The sequence below is a fragment of the Nansenia antarctica genome (genome assembly GCF_963989245.1).
Source record: "Nansenia antarctica genome assembly, chromosome: 2".
In the NCBI taxonomy this organism is placed as follows: domain Eukaryota; kingdom Metazoa; phylum Chordata; class Actinopteri; order Argentiniformes; family Microstomatidae; genus Nansenia; species Nansenia antarctica.
This window is the reverse complement of record NC_137675.1, coordinates 87287493-87306473: the sequence shown is the minus strand read 5'-3', so window position 1 is coordinate 87306473 and position 18981 is coordinate 87287493. Positions and strand designations below refer to the sequence as shown.

The 18981-nt window shown below is 46.8% G+C and overlaps 2 protein-coding genes across 2 annotated transcripts in view; one reads left to right on the top strand and one right to left on the bottom strand.

Annotated features, from left to right (window-relative positions):
- The window catches only part of tbc1d16 (TBC1 domain family, member 16), a gene marked incomplete at both ends in the record, with an annotated part of 33126 nt that overhangs the window by 11996 nt on the left and 2149 nt on the right, over positions 1-18981 (bottom strand). Inside the window, 4 exons of the mRNA XM_080524459.1 lie at positions 7053-7201; positions 7942-8106; positions 9141-9288; positions 9677-9874. Of these exons, the coding sequence (XP_080380585.1) occupies positions 7053-7201; positions 7942-8106; positions 9141-9288; positions 9677-9874 (660 nt within the window). The remainder of the gene's footprint in view (positions 1-7052; positions 7202-7941; positions 8107-9140; positions 9289-9676; positions 9875-18981) is intronic.
- LOC308151565 (E3 ubiquitin-protein ligase TRIM35-like) lies at positions 11137-16893 on the top strand (the record flags this gene model as incomplete). Its single annotated transcript, XM_080524460.1, has 6 exons — positions 11137-11541; positions 11875-11970; positions 13203-13433; positions 13533-13555; positions 13639-13757; positions 16340-16893. The coding sequence occupies 6 exons, from the start codon at positions 11137-11139 to the stop codon at positions 16891-16893; spliced, it is 1428 nt and encodes a 475-aa protein (XP_080380586.1).

Sequence of the window (18981 nt, the reverse complement as noted above, 5' to 3'; positions counted from 1 at the left end):
AGACAACCTGGGGGCCACACACAGGCAGGGAGGGAGGGGTTAATAAACACTCATAGACAACCTGGGGTCCACACACAGGCAGGGAGGGAGGGGTTAATAAACACTCATAGACAACCTGGGGGCCACACACAGGCAGGGAGGGAGGGTTTAACACTCATAGACAACCTGGGGGCCACACACAGGCAGGGAGGGAGGGAGGGGTTAATAAACACTCATAGACAACCTGGGGGCCACACACAGCCAGGGAGGGAGGGGTTAATACACACTCATAGACAACCTGGGGGCCACACACAGCCAGGGAGGGAGGGGTTAACACTCATAGACAACCTGGGGGCCACACACAGGCAGGCAGGGAGGGAGGGGTTAATAAACACTCAGACAACCTGGGGGCCACACACAGCCAGGGAGGGAGGGGTTAACACTCATAGACAACCTGTGGTCCACACACAGGCAGGGAGGGAGGGGTTAATAAACACTCATAGACAACCTGGGGGCCACACACAGCCAGGGAGGGAGGGGTTAACACGGTCCCAACCATCCCTTTAACACTAGAACAGCCATGGGTGGGGTAATTTAACACTAGAACAGCCATGGGTGGGGTAATTTAACACTAGAACAGCCATGGGTGGGGTCATTTAACACTAGAACAGCCATGGGTGGGGTCATTTAACCCTAGAACAGCCATGGGTGGGGTCATTTAACACTAGAACAGCCATGGGTGGGGTCATTTAACACTAGAACAGCCATGGGTGGGGTCACTTAACACTAGAACAGCCATGGGTGGGGTCATTAACACTAGAACAGCCATGGGTGGGGTAATGTAACACTAGAACAGCCATGGGTGGGGTCATTTAACACTAGAACAGCCATGGGTGGGGTCATTTAACACTAGAACAGAACTGAAATACTGTACTGTGTTAGCCGACGCCTTTATCCAGAGAGACTTACACCAAACACATTTGTCTAAGTAAGTCAATCAGATGCATCCGTCAGTCATCGCAAGAATTTTATTTTATTATTTACAGTAGAGAGACTGTACAGGGGGGTAGTGGGGATGAAGAGGTCTTTAGGAGGGACGGTTAAGGTGTAGCCTGAAGAGATGGAGGTCTTCAGGAGGGACAGTTAAGGTGCAGCCTGAAGAGATGGAGGTCTTCAGGAGGGACAGTTAAGGTGTAGCCTGAAGAGATGGAGGTCTTCAGGAGGGACAGTTAAGGTGTAGCCTGAAGAGATGGAGGTATTCAGGAGGGACAGTTAAGGTGTAGCCTGAAGAGATGGAGGTCTTCAGGAGGGACAGTTAAGGTGTAGCCTGAAGAGATGGAGGTCTTTAGGAGGGACAGTTAAGGTGTAGCCTGAAGAGATGGAGGTCTTCAGGAGGGACAGTTCAGGTGTAGCCTGAAGAGATGGAGGTCTTTAGGAGAGACAGTTAAGGTGTAGCCTGAAGAGATGGAGGTCTTCAGGAGGGACAGTTAAGGTGTAGTCTGAAGAGATGGAGGTCTTTAGGAGGGACAGTTAAGGTGTAGCCTGAAGAGATGGAGGTCTTCAGGAGGGACAGTTAAGATGTAGCCTGAAGAGATGGAGGTCTTTAGGAGGGACAGTTAAGGTGTAGCCTGAAGAGATGGAGGTCTTCAGGAGGGACAGTTAAGGTGTAGCCTGAAGAGATGGAGGTCTTCAGGAGGGACAGTTACGGTGTAGTCTGAAGAGATGGAGGTCTTTAGGAGGGACAGTTAAGGTGTAGCCTGAAGAGATGGAGGTCTTTAGGAGGGACAGTTAAGGTGTAGCCTGAAGAGATGGAGGTCTTTAGGAGGGACAGTTAAGGTGTAGCCTGAAGAGATGGAGGTCTTCAGGAGGGACAGTTAAGGTGTAGCCTGAAGAGATGGAGGTCTTCAGGAGGGACAGTTAAGGTGTAGCCTGAAGAGATGGAGGTATTTAGGAGGGACAGTTAAGGTGTAGTCTGAAGAGATGGAGGTCTTCAGGAGGGACAGTTAAGGTGTAGTCTGAAGAGATGGAGGTCTTTAGGAGGGACAGTTAAGGTGTAGCCTGAAGAGATGGAGGTCTTCAGGAGGGACAGTTAAGGTGTAGCCTGAAAAGATGGAGGTCTTCAGGAGGGACAGTTAAGATGTAGCCTGAAGAGATGGAGGTCTTTAGGAGGGACAGTTAAGGTGTAGCCTGAAGAGATGGAGGTCTTCAGGAGGGACAGTTAAGGTGTAGCCTGTAGAGACGGGTCTGTACTGTACTGTACCCAAGCAAACCCTCTCACGGATGGATGTCATGTTGTATGGTGTGTTGTGTCTCTATGACGGCTCACTTATGAAAGCAACATGGTCTCCAATGTAGGAAATACCACCTGGGGGGGTCGTATTATCTGGCTTGACGTAAGATACGTCCAAATACTAAAGATACGTAAGAGTTACGTGAATTATGACTTGTGTGGTGGTGAGGCGGAGAGAGAGCGAGAGGGAGAGAGAGAGAGAGAGAGAGAGAGGGAGAGAGGAGATAGAGAGTGGGAGATAGAGAGAGCAGGGGAGAGAGAGAGAAAAAGAGAGAAAGAGAGAGAGAGAGTGGGAGAGAGAGAGGGAAAGAGAGAGAGAGAGAGGCAGGATTAGGCATTCATTTTGACTAGTTAAGGTTAGGATATGGAAGTTAATACTAGTTAAGGTTAGGATATGGAAGTTAATACTAGTTAAGGTTAGGATATGGAAGTTAATACTAGTTAAGGTTAGGATATGGAAGTTAATACTAGTTAAGGTTAGGATATGTAAGTTAATACTAGTTAAGGTTAGGATATGGAGGTATGTAAGTTAATACTAGTTAAGGTTAGGATATGGAGGTATGGAAGTTAATACTGTCGTCTGAAAATGCTCCTGGAGTCCGTTGAAGGACAGGGCTTGTTCCACTACCTCCCAACTCCCAATTCAACCCTTGAGGGGTGGAGAGGACAGACACACACACACACACACACACACACACACACACACACACACACACAGGCCCCCTCTGTGTGAGGACCTGAATGCTGGCCTAACGAGCAGAGGGGATTTAATTAGCGCTGTTTGTTTTCTCTGCCGCCCCGCCAGGGACAACAACACCAGGCCTGATGCAACTTCACGCAACTGTGTTTGTGTCTGACTGTCCCTGGAGACTCCTCCCTGTCTCTCTCTCTCTGTCTCTGTCTCTCTCTCTCTGTCTCTCTCTCTCTCTCTCTCTCTCTCTCTCCTCCCTGTCTCTGTCTCTGTCTCTCTCTCTCCTCCCTGTCTCTGTCTCTGTCTCTCTCTCTCTCCTCCCTGTCTCTCTCTCTCTCTCTCCTCCCTGTCTGTCTCTGTCTCTCTCTCTCTCTCTCCTCCCTGTCTCTCTCTCTCTCTCCTCCCTGTCTGTCTCTGTCTCTCTCTCTCTCTCCTCCCTGTCTGTCTCTGTCTCTCTCTCTCTCTCTCTCCTCCCTGTCTGTCTCTGTCTTTGTCTCTCTCTCTCCTCCCTGTCTGTCTCTGTCTCTCTCCTCCCTGTCTGTCTCTGTCTCCCTGTCTCACTCTCCCTCCCTCTCTCCCTCTCTCTGTCTCCCTCTTGCTCTCTCTCTCTCTGTCTCCCTCTCTCTCTCCCGGTATCCCTCTCTCTCTCTCTGTCTCCCTCTCTCTCTCCCTCCCTCCCTCTCTCTCTCTCTCCCTCTCCCCCTCTCTCTCTTTCTCTCTCTCTCCCTCCCTATCTCGCTCTCTCTCTCCCTCCCTCTCCCTCCCCAGACCACTGTTTTTACCACTGTAGAAAAACAGAGAAGGGAGAGAGAGAGGGAGAGAGAGAGAGGGTGGGGGGAGAGAGAGAGAGAGAGTGTGAGAGAGAGACAGAGAGAGACAGAGAGAGAGAGAGACAGAGAGAGAGAGAGAGAGAGAGAGAGAGACCACAGCTGGATCAATTCCCTTGAGTGTCACAAACAGTGTAGACACGTGTTCCTCTCCCTCATAAAAACACAGTGTGTGTGTGTGTGTGTGTGTGTGTGTGTGTGTGTAACACACTCATAACAGCTACAGTACAGTTCCAACTGCAAGGTCAGCGATTTCTCTTGTCTCCGGCGAGACAATAAATTCCAACATGTTCAACATACACAGCATAAAAATACAAGTCCTGATTGATCACCGATCGTAAAATGAATATGACTTGAAATAAAATCTGAAGATATAACCCATTCATACTCCCATAATATCCCTCCCTGTCAGAGGACCTTACATCTCTCTCTATCACACTAGAGCCATTTTTAAAAAATACATTATAAATATTTAAAACTATAAAAATTATATTAATCTATTTTTAAAATTAAAGAAATCTCTGCCTCCACCCTCCCCTAAAAGGAATCTTTTAATTACACGTTAATAACAACAACAACAACAACAACAATAATAATAATATGTATTATTATTATTATTATTGTATTGCCCTGTCACCCCCCCCCCCCCCCCCCCCTCATCAGAGTACGTTTCTTTAAGCTGCAACGTTTGCAGGAAAAGTGCTATACAAATAAAAAGTTATTCGTTATTATTATTCTTACTTTTATATTCATGTTAACAGTTACCACACATAGTGCATCATCCACAGGGCAAGGAAACAGCAGCCACCTGCCACAGGCTGGTCCATGTTGGCATTGGCTGGAAGATCTGTCAATCATCCCAGCCACTTTGGCATTGGCTGGAAGATCTGTCAATCATCTCAGCCATTTTGGCATTGGCTGGAAGATCTGTCAATCATACCAGAAACTTTGGCATTGGCTGGAAGATCTGTCAATCATACCAGCCACTTTGGCATTGGCTGGTAAATCTGTCAATCATACCAGCCTCTTTGGCAGACAGCCAACAATAACAAGTTCTTAAAGAATACTAGGCTTCAATTTAGAAACTTAAAGAATAACATTTAGAGACTTAAAGAATACAATTTAGAGACTTAAAGAATACAATTTAGAGACTTAAAGAATACAATTTAGAGACTTGAAGATAAATATTCTACTTCAATTTGAGACTTCAAGACAAATACTATTCTTCAATTTAGAAGCATAAAGCTGACTACCGGAGATTTGTTCTGTGCAGGGAGTCATTATTTGTGTTAGACGTCAGGCCCATGTCTTTATTTTAATTTTATTTTGGCCTTTATTTTGGCAAAAAAAAATAACACAATAAAGAAAATATATCTATAAATATTGTAAATGTAAACATTAGAGCTGGTAAACTGGCAGGTAAACATTAGAGCTGGTAAACTGGCAGGTAAACATTAGAACTGGTAAACTGGCAGGTAAACATTAGAACTGGTAAACTGGCAGGTAAACATTAGAACTGGTAAACTGGCAGGTAAACATTAGAATGTCTCCTCCACCAGACACCGTGGCTGGTAGACCAACATGTCAATGCCCTGCTGCACACCATGGAGGTGGAGCGCCCCCACCTGGCTCAGACAGGGACTGCATCTCAATAGTCCAGAGTGGCTCCCTCCTGCCTCAGTGGCTCAGAGAGGGGGTGCATCTCAATAGTCCAGAGTGGCTCCCTCCCCTCGGCTCCTATCCCCAGATCACACTCTGTACAACTGGACTGGTAGCAGATGATTGCTGGTATGACTCAGCTGGTATCACTGGTCATGTATTCCTGTGTGATTCCTGAGGTGCTTCCTGAGGTGATTCCTGAGGTGATTCCTAGTGTGATTCCTGATAATTCCTGAGGTGATTTCTGGTGTCACTTCTGGTGTCACTTCTGGTGTGATTCCTGGTGTGTTTCCTAGTGTGTTTCCTAAGGTGATTCCAAAGGTGATTCCTAAGGTGATTCCTAAGGTGATTCCTAAGGTGATTCCTAAGGTGATTCCTGATTCCTGGTGTGATTCCTGATTCCTGAGGTGATTCCTGGTGTGATTCCTAAGGTGATTCCTGATTCCTGGTGTGATTTCTGATTCTGGAGGTGATTCCTGGAGTGATTCCTGAGGCGAGTCCTGAGGTGATTCCTGATTCCTGGTGTGACTCCTGATGTGATTCCTGGTGATTCCTGATTCCTGGGGTGATTCCTGACTCTTGGTGTGATTCCTGGTGTTATTCCTGGGGTGATTCCTGATTCCTGAGGTGATTCCTGGTGTGATTCCTGATTCCTGGGGTGATTCCTAAGGTGATTCCTGGTCAGACCAGTGCATTAGAAGGAGAGGAGAGGGAGCCACTGTAGACTGTTGGGACGCACCCCTGGGTCAAACATGGTCAAACAGCGCCTCTAGAGGCCGCCTCTGGACAGTGTTTTATGTACATCAATGGAAGGAGGTCGGTCCTAAGTACTTACGGTACTCAGAAAAAACTAAATATATTAATATAATTAAGAAATTCTTAATAAATTCAAAAAGGATTATGAGGATTACGGGCAAACACCTGTGCGTGTATGTATTTATGTGTGTGTGTGTGTGTGTGTGTGTGTGTATTTATGCATGTGTGTGTGTGTGTGTATTTATGTATGTGTGTGTGTGTGTGTGTGTGTGTGTGTGTGTGTGTTCTTCCCATTGAAGGAGGGATTATGAGTGTATGATTTAATCAGAGCTGACATGTTTTCTCCCAAGAGGCCTTTTAATTCACACCCGGCACTTCCCTCCAACACTACTGTGTGTCTATCGATCTCTAATCCTGCAACGTGAACCCACAAGAGGCTGTTGCATGTGTCTATCTGTGTGTGTGTGTGTGTGTGTGTAGTTATCAGTTTATCTATTCAATAAGCACCACTCTGTGTCGTGTGTGTGTGTGTGTGTGTGTGTGTGTTTGTTCGTTCGTATCATAGAGGAATATTACTTTAGGCGGTAATTCCAGAACACACACACATTGGCACAAACACACACACACTGGCAGGCAAGCAGACCGGCAGGTCTGGCACGCAACATACACGCACACACCCCCCCCCCCCCCCCACCGACACACCCACACCCACACACCCCTGCCCCCCCCCCCCCCACCGACACACACACACACCCCACCCCCCACACACCCCCCCCCCACACACACACATCCACCCCCCACACAGACACACCCCTGCCCCCCCCTGCCCCCCCCTGCCCCCCCCCCCCACCTCCTCTGCTGGATGTGGTGGTAGTGGGAGCGCTTCTGCAGCCTCCAGGCCTCTCTCTCCTGGGAGGACGACTCACAGCTGTAGTAGCGCAGCAGGAAGGGCCACACCTCCCCCCGGATGGACGGGTCCACGCCCCCGAAGAAGATGGCCTGGGGGTGGGGGTGGGGGGGGGCACAGAGGGCACAGTCAGCCCCGTGGACCGGGCATAACACTCACACTCACATTTTTTAAAATGTGGCATTTATCAGACGCCTTCATCCGAAGCGACTTGCAGCGAGTGCATTTGTCTAAGGCTGCGTTCGTAAATTGGCTCTGGAAATCTGATCGCCGCTCATGGAAAAGCCTCTCGTCCAATCAAATGACTTGGTCCTTTTATGACGTTGAACCCAACCGGTGTGCGCTCCCGGCGCTCTCCGAGCGAATTTACGAACGCACCCTAAGTAAGTGAGTCATCTATCCATCAGTCATCATAAGAGAAAAAAAATCTATGCTAGGACCAGGGGCCACTGGCAGTCACAATGCTAGAAGAAGGAAGAATTATGATTAAAAAAAAAAAATTGGCAACATGCTGAATCACTCTCAGTCCGAGCTACATCATGAAACACCACAGAGGACGATACAAAACAAGCTGGTACTAGAACAGCTATGGGTGGGCTAATTTGACCTTGTGAGTATTTCTTTTTAAATATCTTTGCACTCAATCAAATTTCAGGACCCTCCTCTCATGACTTCTCCTAGATATGTGCGTTCTACCACCCCAGTATCCTTATTTTTTTTTAAATCACACCAGGATAAGCTAGTATAAAGCTATTTTGCAGTCTTTCTGTGTAGGAAGCAGGCTAATTTACAAGGCGGCCAACCCACCCACCCACACCCACCCACCCCCCACCTTGCGTAGCTTGTACTCCTCCTCCACCTGGCCGTGGTGGTTGAGGTGCCGGAGCCAGGCGGTGACGTCCAGCCTGCGGTAGAGCCTCTCCTCTGGGTGGCTGTCTGCCGAGGGCAGGGTGGGCCTCCGTATGGAGAACTGCATACACGACTTCTCCTCTGCTACCTGACCAGAGGAGGGGGGGGAGGGGGAGATAGAGAGATAGAGGTGGGGGAGAGAGAGAGAGAGGGGGAGGGGGAGAGGGAAACAGAGATAGAGAGAGAGAGGTGGGGGACAGAGGGAGAGAGAGAGAGAGAGGGGGAGAGAGAGAAAGAAATACAGAGAGAAAGAGATAGAGAGAGAGATACAGAGAGAAAGAGATAGAGAGAGAGATACAGAGAGAAAGAGATAGAGAGAGAGATACAGAGAGAAAGAGAGGGAACGAGAGAAATGGAAAGAGAGACAGAGAGAAAAAGAGAGAGAGACACAGAGGGAGGGAGCTTATCTAGCTATACTGGCAGGTCAAAACAGGAGGCAGAATCCTTCTTGTAAGCTGAATGTTGCACGCGTTATTTTATACATTTCTGGTGCTAATTGTTGTTGTTTATGCTAATATGTGCTAAAGCCTTCCCCTGACACGGAACCCTTACCTTAACCAGTCAATGTTAACGCCTACTACTGTGTAATCCTGCCTCACCGCCACACAAGTCAGAATTCACATAACTCTTACGCATCGTATCTTTAGTTTCTGACGTATATATTACGTCACAACAGCAGGTGCCACGCTGGTATCTCCAGATAACCCCCCCCCCCCCGCCCCCCCAGACCGTATTTCCTTGGTCTGCAGATACGATCCCCCACAACGTAACCATCTGGTCTCTCACCTGGTCTCTGAGCTGGTCTCTGAGCTGGTCTCTCACCTGGTCTCTCACCTGGTCTCTCACCTGGTCTCTGACCTGGTCTCTCACCTGGTCTCTCACCTGGTCTCTCACCTGGTCTCTCACCTGGTCTCTCACCTGGTCTCTCACCTGGTCTCTCACCTGGTCTCTCACCTGGTCTCTCACCTGGTCTCTCACCTGGTCTCTCACCTGGTCTCTCACCTGGTCTCTGAGCTGGTCTCTCACCTGGTCTCTCACCTGGTCTCTGAGCTAGTCTCTCACCTGGTCTCTCACCTGGTCTCTCACCTGGTCTCTCACCTGGTCTCTCACCTGGTCTCTCACCTGGTCTTTGAGCTGGGTCTCTCTGCAGCACTTCCACTGCTGGAACACCTCTGCCAGCTTGTCCAGGCCTGCGTGGTGGAAGTGGAGGATCTTGTACTGGCTCTCCCTGCTGGCGATGACCAGCTGACCGCTGGTACAGGCCTCGTCACTGGAGGGACGGGACACACAGCATTACCGGATTACGTGTAATGCTCTTGTTGTATATGTGTGTGTGTGTGTGTGTGTGTGTGTGTGTGTGTGTGTGTGGTAGGGTGAAGCAGTGTCATGATGACATCACGCCATCACAACAGACTGTTTGTAGGCCTTTAAAAAGGTCAATAACAACATGCTGCTTCTACATATTCCACATTCCTGTATTACATCATCTGCAAACGACAGCACAGCCAACCCCAGCAGTGTGACGCATCATAGATGTTGGTGTGTTCAGGTATAATTATCACACCTCCCATCCCACCCCGTCATCATGACTACATGGGTGGGTTTCTGAGCGACCAGACCACATGACCTCTGTGACCCCGGCGTGACCCCAGTCTGACCTGAAGAAGAGGCGGAGCGACCTCATGTGACCCAGGTCCACCCGGAACACTCCGCACAGCTGCTCCAGCGCCAGCACCTTCTGCTGCTCCTCCCACCGCACGCCCTGCGATTGGCTGTTCTCTGAGGGGGCGTGGCTGTCCAGGCTGGAGGCGGAGCTGGCCGAGTGGGTCATGGAGTCGTCTCCACACAGCTCCCGGCTGGAAGGAGGGGAGGGGGTGGAGGTCAGTGGTCGGAGCGTCAGGTAGAAGATTTAGGATTAGATTATAGATTATTTACATTTTAGGCATTTAGCAGACGCCTTATTCCAAAGCGACATACAATCGATACATTTCACTAAGCAATCACATTTCACTAAGCATCATCAATCCACCAGTCGTAGCAGGAAGAGTAATCTAGCTCAGGCCAGGGGCCATTGGCAGTCGTCGTTTTTTTTATAGACACTGGAGAAACAGTACAAGGGGAGGGAAGTAGAAATCTTAGGAGACACAGTATAGGGGGAAGCAGGTGTCTCAGGAGACATAGTGCTGGGGGGGTAGTAGATGTCTCAGGACACAGTGCTGGGGGGTAGTAGATGTCTCAGGAGACAGTGCTGGGGGGTAGTAGATGTCTCAGGAGACACAGTGCTGGGGGGTAGTAGATGTCTCAGGAGACACAGTGCTGGGGGGTAGTAGATGTCTCAGGAGACACAGTGCTGGGGGGTAGTAGATGTCTCTGGAGACACAGTGCTGGGGGGGTAGTAGATGTCTCAGGAGACACAGTGCTGGGGAGTAGTAGATGTCTCAGGAGACACAGTGCTGGGGGGTAGTAGATGTCTCAGGAGACACAGTGCTGGGGGGTAGTAGATGTCTCTGGAGACACAGTGCTGGAGGGGTAGTAGATGTCTCAGGAGACACAGTGCTGGGGGGTAGTAGATGTCTCAGGAGGAGCAGTTAAGGTGTAACCTGAAGAGATGGAGGTCTTCAGTCTCCGACGGAAGATGGGTAGTGACTCTGCAGTTCTGACAGCCGTGGGAAGCTCATTCCACCAGCGGGGAGCCAGTATAGTGAAGAGTGTAGGCAGCAGTAGGGTCTGATGTACATCGCAGACTACAGACTGACTTAATATTGCTTATAAAGTGCGAGTGAGAACGCCACACACACACTCACACTCTCACACACACACACACACGCACACACTCTAACCTGGTTCCCTGTAAGCCACACCCTAAACCACCTGATGAGGTTAAAGTGCAGCTCAGTGTTGTAAAGTTCAGCTCTGTCAGACTTACAACACAGCAGTGGCAAGATTACAGCAGGGAAGATTAAAAGACTAAACTATTACAAGAAAATACTACGATCAAAATAGCTATCTCCAAGTCCAGCTTTACTTTTTATTGAAGTGTTGGTTTAAAAGCCGAAGAACAAAAGTTAAAGTAATATTTGAGGTGATTAGAGAAGAGGGACTGGGATTGTGTGAGAAAATGGCTGCTAAACCATTTCTCCCAGAGGAGGATCTCTCCTGTCCTGTGTGCTGTGACATCTTTAAAGATCCTGTCGTCCTGTCATGTAGCCACAGCTTCTGTAAAGCCTGTCTGCAGGACTGGTGGAAAGAGAAGGGATCTCAGGAATGTCCAGTTTGTAAGAGAAGATCCTCGAAAGCTAACCCTCCCATTAGCCTCACTCTAAAGAACCTGTGTGAGGCCTTCTTACAGGAGAGAAGTCAGAGAGCTGAGGCAGGGTCTGAGGTGCTGTGCAGTCTGCACGGTGAGAAACTCAAGCTCTTCTGTCTGGAGGATCAACAGACCGTCTGTTTGGTGTGTCAGGCCTCAAAGAAACACAAATCTCATGACTGTGTCCCAGTAGACGAGGCTGCACAGGAGCATAAGGTAAACATAAATAAGATACAATAATTTTAAATTCTGTGAGTTATAGACAGCTATGTCACTTGATGTTTTGCTCATGCATTCAGACTGGTTGAAAAGATAAAGGGTTGTTGTTTTCTTCACAATGATAAAAATGAACGATCGTTTTTAGTTTCTGTTTTAATTTGACTTTGATTCATCCTTTTTTGTCCGAAATAACAAATATAGTTCTGCTGAGAGAATGTGTTTCTCTGACAGACTATAAGGATTATGATAATGATTCCTACAGAACTGTGGTAAACAGAAACTGTCAAATGAGTCCAGAAATGTCCTCAGTAAAGTTTTGTCTCAATCCAGGAGGAACTCCAGACAGCTCTGAAACCCTTACAGGAGAAGCTGGAGGTCTTTAACAAAGTTAAACAAACCTGTGATGAAACATCAAAGCACATTAAGGTACTGTGTACGTCAGGCAACGTGTTGAATTCAGTGATATGGTCTTCTCTTGTTCTGCTCAGTATTGGATGCTGTTGAAATCTAATTGATAGTCATGCATTTGAAACTCAATATCATGAAAAGAGTTCACCTAAACTTTGAATAATAGAAAATAGAAAACAGATCATGTAAATAAACAAATAATCTGTGAAAACAACAACTATCAAAGCCCTTCTTCCTCCTCGTACCTGGTGAAAACCATTTTTTTATACCGCTTTTTGAACTGGGTCATGCTTGGACACCGCTTTAGCTCCACACTCAATCCGTTCCACAGCTTCACTCCACATATAGAAATACAAAAACGTTTTAGCGTTGTACGTACATAAATATGTTTTAAATTTAACTCCCATCTCAAATTATAACTCCCATCTCTATCAAAAAACAATTTTTGAATATTCCTAGGGAGTAGGTTGTTATTTGCTTTATACATTATTTGTGCTGTTAGAAGGTGGACCAGATCCGTGAATTTTAATGTTTTTGATTTTAAGAATAATGAATTAGTGTGATCTCTATAACCGGAATTATGAATTAACCTTATGGCTCTTTTTTGCAATACTAATAGTGATTGTAGTCTACATTTATAAGTGTTGCCCCAAACCTCCGCACAATAATTTAAATATGGTAAAAGCAGTGAGCAGTAGAGAGTGTGGAGTGATTTATGGTCCAGAACGTGTCTTGCCTTACTCAGTACTGAAATGCTTCTTGACAGTTTATTTCGGACATTTTTTATATGAGATGACCAGCTTATTCTATCATCAATTATCACACCAAGAAACTTAATTTCATGAACTCTTTCAATGTCCACACCATCTACCTGTATCTGTACTTGAGTATTCATTTTATAATTACCAAATAACATGTAGTTAGTTTTGCTTAGGTTTAATGATAATTTGTTTATGTCAAACCATCTTTTTAATTTGCACATTTCTGAAGTAATCATCTCCATTAGCTCCTTTAAATTCCCCCCAGAACAAAAAATATTTGTATCATCTGCGAATAGTACTAATTTTAATGTTTTTGATACCTTGCAAATATCATTTATGTAAAGAATAAACAGTTTCGGACCCAATACTGACCCTTGGGGGACGCCACAAGCAATGTCCAAGCATAATAATAATACAAAAGTTAAAATAGTTAATATAGTACTAGTAAAACTACAGTGATCATAATATTATTCCTCTTGCTGTCTCCAGAGCCAGGCCCAGCACACAGAGAGACAGATTAAGGAGGGGTTTGAGAAACTTCACCAGTTTCTACGAGAGGAAGAGGAGGCCAGGATAGCTGCACTGAGGGAGGAAGAGGAGCAGAAGAGTCAGATGATGAAGGAGAAGACTGAGGCACTGAGCAGACAGATATCATCACTTTCAGACACAATCACAGCCTTAGAGAAGGAGCTGAAAGCTGAAGACATCTCCTTCCTGCAGGTAAGGATGCCTTCTCTCAGACAGAAATTGTAAATGTATTCAGAGACTGATTGATGACATCACTAGCATTGATGACACTTCTCCTCTGTTCCTCTCCAGAACTTCAAGGCAAGTAAGAAAAGGTAAGTGATCTGTCTCTGGTCTCTCTTCTCTGTGGTTCTGAACCCAAGCCCACAGCAGCACTGACTCCTGAATGTTCTTCCAGAGCCCAGTTCACACTGCCAGACCCAGAGATGGTTTCAGGAGCGCTGATAGACGTGGCCAAACACCTGGGCAACCTGCAGTTCAGAGTCTGGGAGAAGATGCAGGGGATTGTCAAGCACGGTGAGTACTGATGAGAATTGGATTAAGAATAACTATTAAATAGACTGAATATGTTCATAGAAATACAACATTAACAAATGTTTAGCAAGCCCCAACTTGCTCCGCACAGTAACAAATGAGATGGACAAGAATATAAAAAGTGCCAAGGTTTATTAATAATACATGAGCCCCATAGTGCTTTTACTCTGGGCTGGCAGGTAATGCTAGAGAGACTTCTGACTGGATGTGACAAGAGAAATGATGCTACTAGTTCACCACCGTATAGGTGCAACACAATTCACAGCACACAACTCCAAACCAGTGGCGGCTGGTGCTAAAATGTTTGGGTGGGGCACAGGTTATGGGGGCATGCTCCACGGGGAAGAATATCAACTTTAAAATCTGGATTTACAGTCAATTTTAGCACGAGAATAGCTCTACCCCCCTGTACAGACCTCGCCATCCCCTCTACCCCCCTGTACAGACCTCTTCATCCCCTCTACCCCCCTGTACAGACCTTTTCATCCCCTCTACCCACCTCTACAGACCTCTTCATCCCCTCTACCCACCTCTACAGACCTCTCCATCCCCTCTACCCACCTCTACAGACCTCTCCATCCCCTCTACCCCCCTGTACAGACCTCTTCATCCCCTCTACCCCCCTGTACAGACCTCTTCATCCCCTCTACCCCTCTGTACAGACCTCTTCATCCCCTCTACCCCTCTGTACAGACCTCTTCATCCCCTGTACAGACCTCTTCATCCCCTCTACCCCCTGTACAGACCTCTTCATCCCCTCTACCCCCCCTGTACAGACCTCTTCATCCCCTCTACCCCCCTGTACAGACCTCTTCATCCCCTCTACCCCCCTGTACAGACCTCTCCATCCCCTCTACCCCCCCCTGTACAGACCTCTTCATCACCTCTACCCCCCCAGTTTTCTCTACAATTTCTACAATTTTCTCTCTACAGTTTCTACACGTCAACGTGTACCGAAACACTTGTTTCCAACGTGGTCCTACGTTTCTCCTACACCAAGACACATACAAAGAGCATAGAAACATACAAAGAGCATAGAAACATACAAAGAGCATAGAAGATACAATCAGAATACAGTCTGCCATTCCTTCTCCCAGCATCGATTTGGTTTTCCTATCATGACTGAAGGACAGATGATTCACTTACTTACACAAGTTTGACTTCGGTAATAGGTCCAGTTGCAATATCATCAAGTTGGGAACAAAAGATGCCTCCTTCTAATCCATTTGTTCAATTTGTTTACAAAGTCCGGTAGTGGTTTGCTGTGTGATTTGCTGTATAGTTCCATATTCCCCCTGCGTGTTGGTCGCACGGCAGCGGAGACGGTCGCTGATAATTAAGACCAGCAGTAGAATGTTGCCAATAGACATATTACACAAAACACAAAACGAACAAAACAAATAAAAACACGAAGCAAACATTACTAGCCGCCATAGCCATGGTGAAGCAGGTGAACGAACGTGATCTGAAAGCTACGCCGGCCGTATGACATGACGTAAGCACGTACGATTCTTTGTGCATGTCCCAAAACCCCATAGACAAATGACCGAATGGCCTGAAGTTACCAAAATAGATTTTACATGCAAGTCTACGAGAACAGCCTAGTGCAATTTCGAGTAGATTGAAAGTTGCCCTGAAAGGGGCGGGACTTGAAGCTGATTGGAACATACTCCACAGAACACTAGCTGATTGGACTATGATATACTCCACAGAACACTAGCTGATTGGACTATACTCCACAGAACACTAGCTGATTGGACTATGATATTCAGAAGCAACACTGTCTAGAAGTCATAGGAAAAAAATCTCTCTCTTCTCCCTTTGGTGGGGCATTGTCCAATTGCCCCTAATGAACCAGCCTCCCCTGCTCCAAACTGTTTCACACTGTTGGTCACACGTGATATCCACACAAAACACACGATTAGATGCCAAGTAGAGTAGTGTACGTACGTACACACACACACACACACACACACACACACACACACACACACACACACACACACACGTGTCAAGATTCACTTTGTCTATCTCCAGCCATCCAGCTCCAGGGTTGCCAGATGGGCGGGGTTACCGCAGAAAGGGCTACTTATGATCACACTGGGCAGGAAAAAAAAGCATTTAGGTTGGGCTGGATATATAGCATTTAGGTTGGGCTGGATGTATAGCATTTAGGCGCTATCAAAATGTCAGTGCCTGAAAGTTACAAAATGCGTGAAGTTAAAACACACACCCTAGGTAGCTACACACAATGTGCAGGTTTTTAAAAAATGTTTTACAAACATCATTGGCAACATACCTACAGTTTATGGGGAGGAGATAGGCACCTGCCCAATAGTAATTAGCGGTTTTCTGACAATATAGGTTTTTGGCTGGTTTTCGGTGGATTCAGCGGTTTTTAGACTGTGGCTAGGCTGGAAATTGTCAACCCCATCTGGCAACCCTGTCCAGCTCTCCTAATAACTCGCCCTGGTTTACTCTGGGGAAGTGGCGATATATGTATAATATGCATCATAAATAATACAGCGCATAATGTGTAGAATGCATCTGTGTTTGTTTTGAAGCTCCTGTGATTCTGGACCCCAACACTGCACATCCCCAGCTCTCTCTGTCTGATGATCTGACCAGTGTGAGACAGAGAGGGTCAAGGCAGCAGCTGCCTGACAACCCAGAACGGTTCATGAAGTATGCAACTGTTGTGGGCTCTGAGGGGTTCATCTCAGGAGAGCACAGCTGGGAGGTGGAGGTGGGGGACCATCCTGTCTGGAACATGGGTGTGGTGGTTAAAGAGTCCAGGGACAGAAAGGGGGTGGTACCTGCATCACCACAGTATGGACGCTGGGCTATACACCAGACGGATGGTAAGTATAGAGATGGAGTGGGTAAGACCATCACTCTGAAGAGGAGACCCCAGAGGATCAGAATACAGCTGGACTACAACAAGGGGGAGGTGTCCTTCTACGACCCTGAAGACATGACACTCATCCACATTCATAAACACACCTTCACTGAGAGACTGTTCCCATACTTCTCTATTGGAGGAGCTGGTGATGCTAAACACCCTGATGTACAGATCTGCCAATCAGAGGTGTCTCTGACCGTGATGTCATCCCAGTGAGGAGGGGGGGTGGGGGGTGGGGGGTGGGCCCACCCGTCTTTCCCACCCGATCCAAAGTCAATAACAGGCTCGATACATAGTTAATCATTTACATAACAAGGCTTCATTACATTTAGATACATAGTTAATCATTTACATAAGGCTTCATTACATTTGCTGATATAAATGCTGACTCACTAGTAATTATAGAGAGTTGATGACAAGTGTGGTAATAAATCCACGACACTATCATTTTCAATAATTGAATGATTTATATTCATGATTGTATCTTAAGAATGTTGAGTTCTTAAACAAACAAAAAAGTTGTTATTGTTTATTCTGTATTTTCTTTCTTTTTTCTTTTGTTACTAAATGTGTCTCAGGGGCATGGAAGTGAGTCTTATGGTATTAGAATCATACATATAAAATATTAAGGCTGTCAAATTATTAAGATTTTTTTTTAAATAATATTCATAAGCTGTAGTAGTTATAATTGCTGTGTTGACATTATACTTACTTGCTTACTTTGCTCAGAGTATGAATCCTAATCCAACAGGCAGAATGTGATTCCTCTATGACTAGTGCTCTGCATTGGGAAGATCTCCTCATATGTAAATTGTGGGACATTTAATAAAAGCTCTTTTGCTGATCCCAGATCTGCTGTCGGTCAGTGTTTAGTGGTTACCATGACAACCAGATCCTACCTCATGGTGGGATGGTCATACATGCAGGGTTTTGCACAAAGGCCTTTTGCTCAATAACGGGATGCTACATGAGGAAGGGGAGGGGCTATGTGACACGGTCTGTCAGTTGGTCCACAAGTCAGCAGCCGATTTAATGTTCAGACTTTTATTTAGAAAAATGTAAATACATTTCAGCGTTGTTGAAAATCAATGACCCACTCGCTAGTCAACTAACACAGCTTGTTTTGTGAGCCTGCTAACAATGTAAAGTAGTGTTCTAGTTAACTAGGTAGCAGTGGGGATTACTCACCCAATCTGTTGCGTTGTTGCAGTATGTTGGCTTGACTAGCGAGTTTGTGTTGTGATTCTCAACAACGTCGAAACGTATTTCCGTGTTTCAAAATAAAAGTCTGAACGTTTTGATTGGTTGCCGACTTGTTACCCCCTTCCACCAGACCGCGTCACATATGAAAGCTGCGTCTCTCTCCACCAGAAGGGGAGGCTGGTGGAGGTAGAAACTGGAGGCCGGGACTCGGACAATGAGCCTCCGTCCTCCGATTTCTACCTCCACCAGCCTCCCCTGCTCCCTACCCGCTTCCACTACCATGTCTTCTTCTGCAGACTGCAGTCATCCACCATGCTGCGTGTGAGCCTCGCCTCCCCCTCCACAGACGGCAGCTGTGGCAGCCTACTCCCATCCTTTACACTCTGGCGCCATCATGTGGCGGACACGGTCCATTACAACCACATTCTATCTGCAGGGAAACCGTCCGTTCTGTGTGGCGGGGCTGAGAAACTAAACCAGCATCTGGACTGGTGGTCTACCACCTCCTACTCAAGGTGATACACACATACACACACATACACACATACACACACTGACACACATACACACACTGACACACATACACACACACACACACACACACACACACACACACACACACACACACACACACACACTAAACTGCCACTGACATATTTTTATATAATAATATTATTTAGGTGACGCTTTTAACGAAAGCGACTTACACTGCAGTGAGTGCGTACATTTTTCATTATATATTTTCTCTTTCTCCGTTTCTGTGTCCCTCCCCCTCTCTGTCTCTTTCCCTCTCTCTGTCCCTCCCTCTCTCTGTCTTTCCCCCTCTCTCTCCCTCTCCGTCTCTCCCCCTCCCTCTCTGTCTCTCTCCCTCGATGTCTTTCTCCCTCTCCCCCCCTTTCTCTCCCCCCTCTCTGTCTCTCTCCCTCTCAGTCTCTCTCCCTCTCTGTCTCTCTCTCCCTCTCAGTCTCTCTCCCTCTCTGTCTCTCTCTCCCTCTCTCTGTCTTTCCCCCTCTCTCTCCCTCTCTGTCTCTCCCCCTCTCTGTCTCTCCCCCTCTCTGTCTCTCTCCCTCTCTGTCTCTCTCTCCCTCTCTGTCTCTCTCT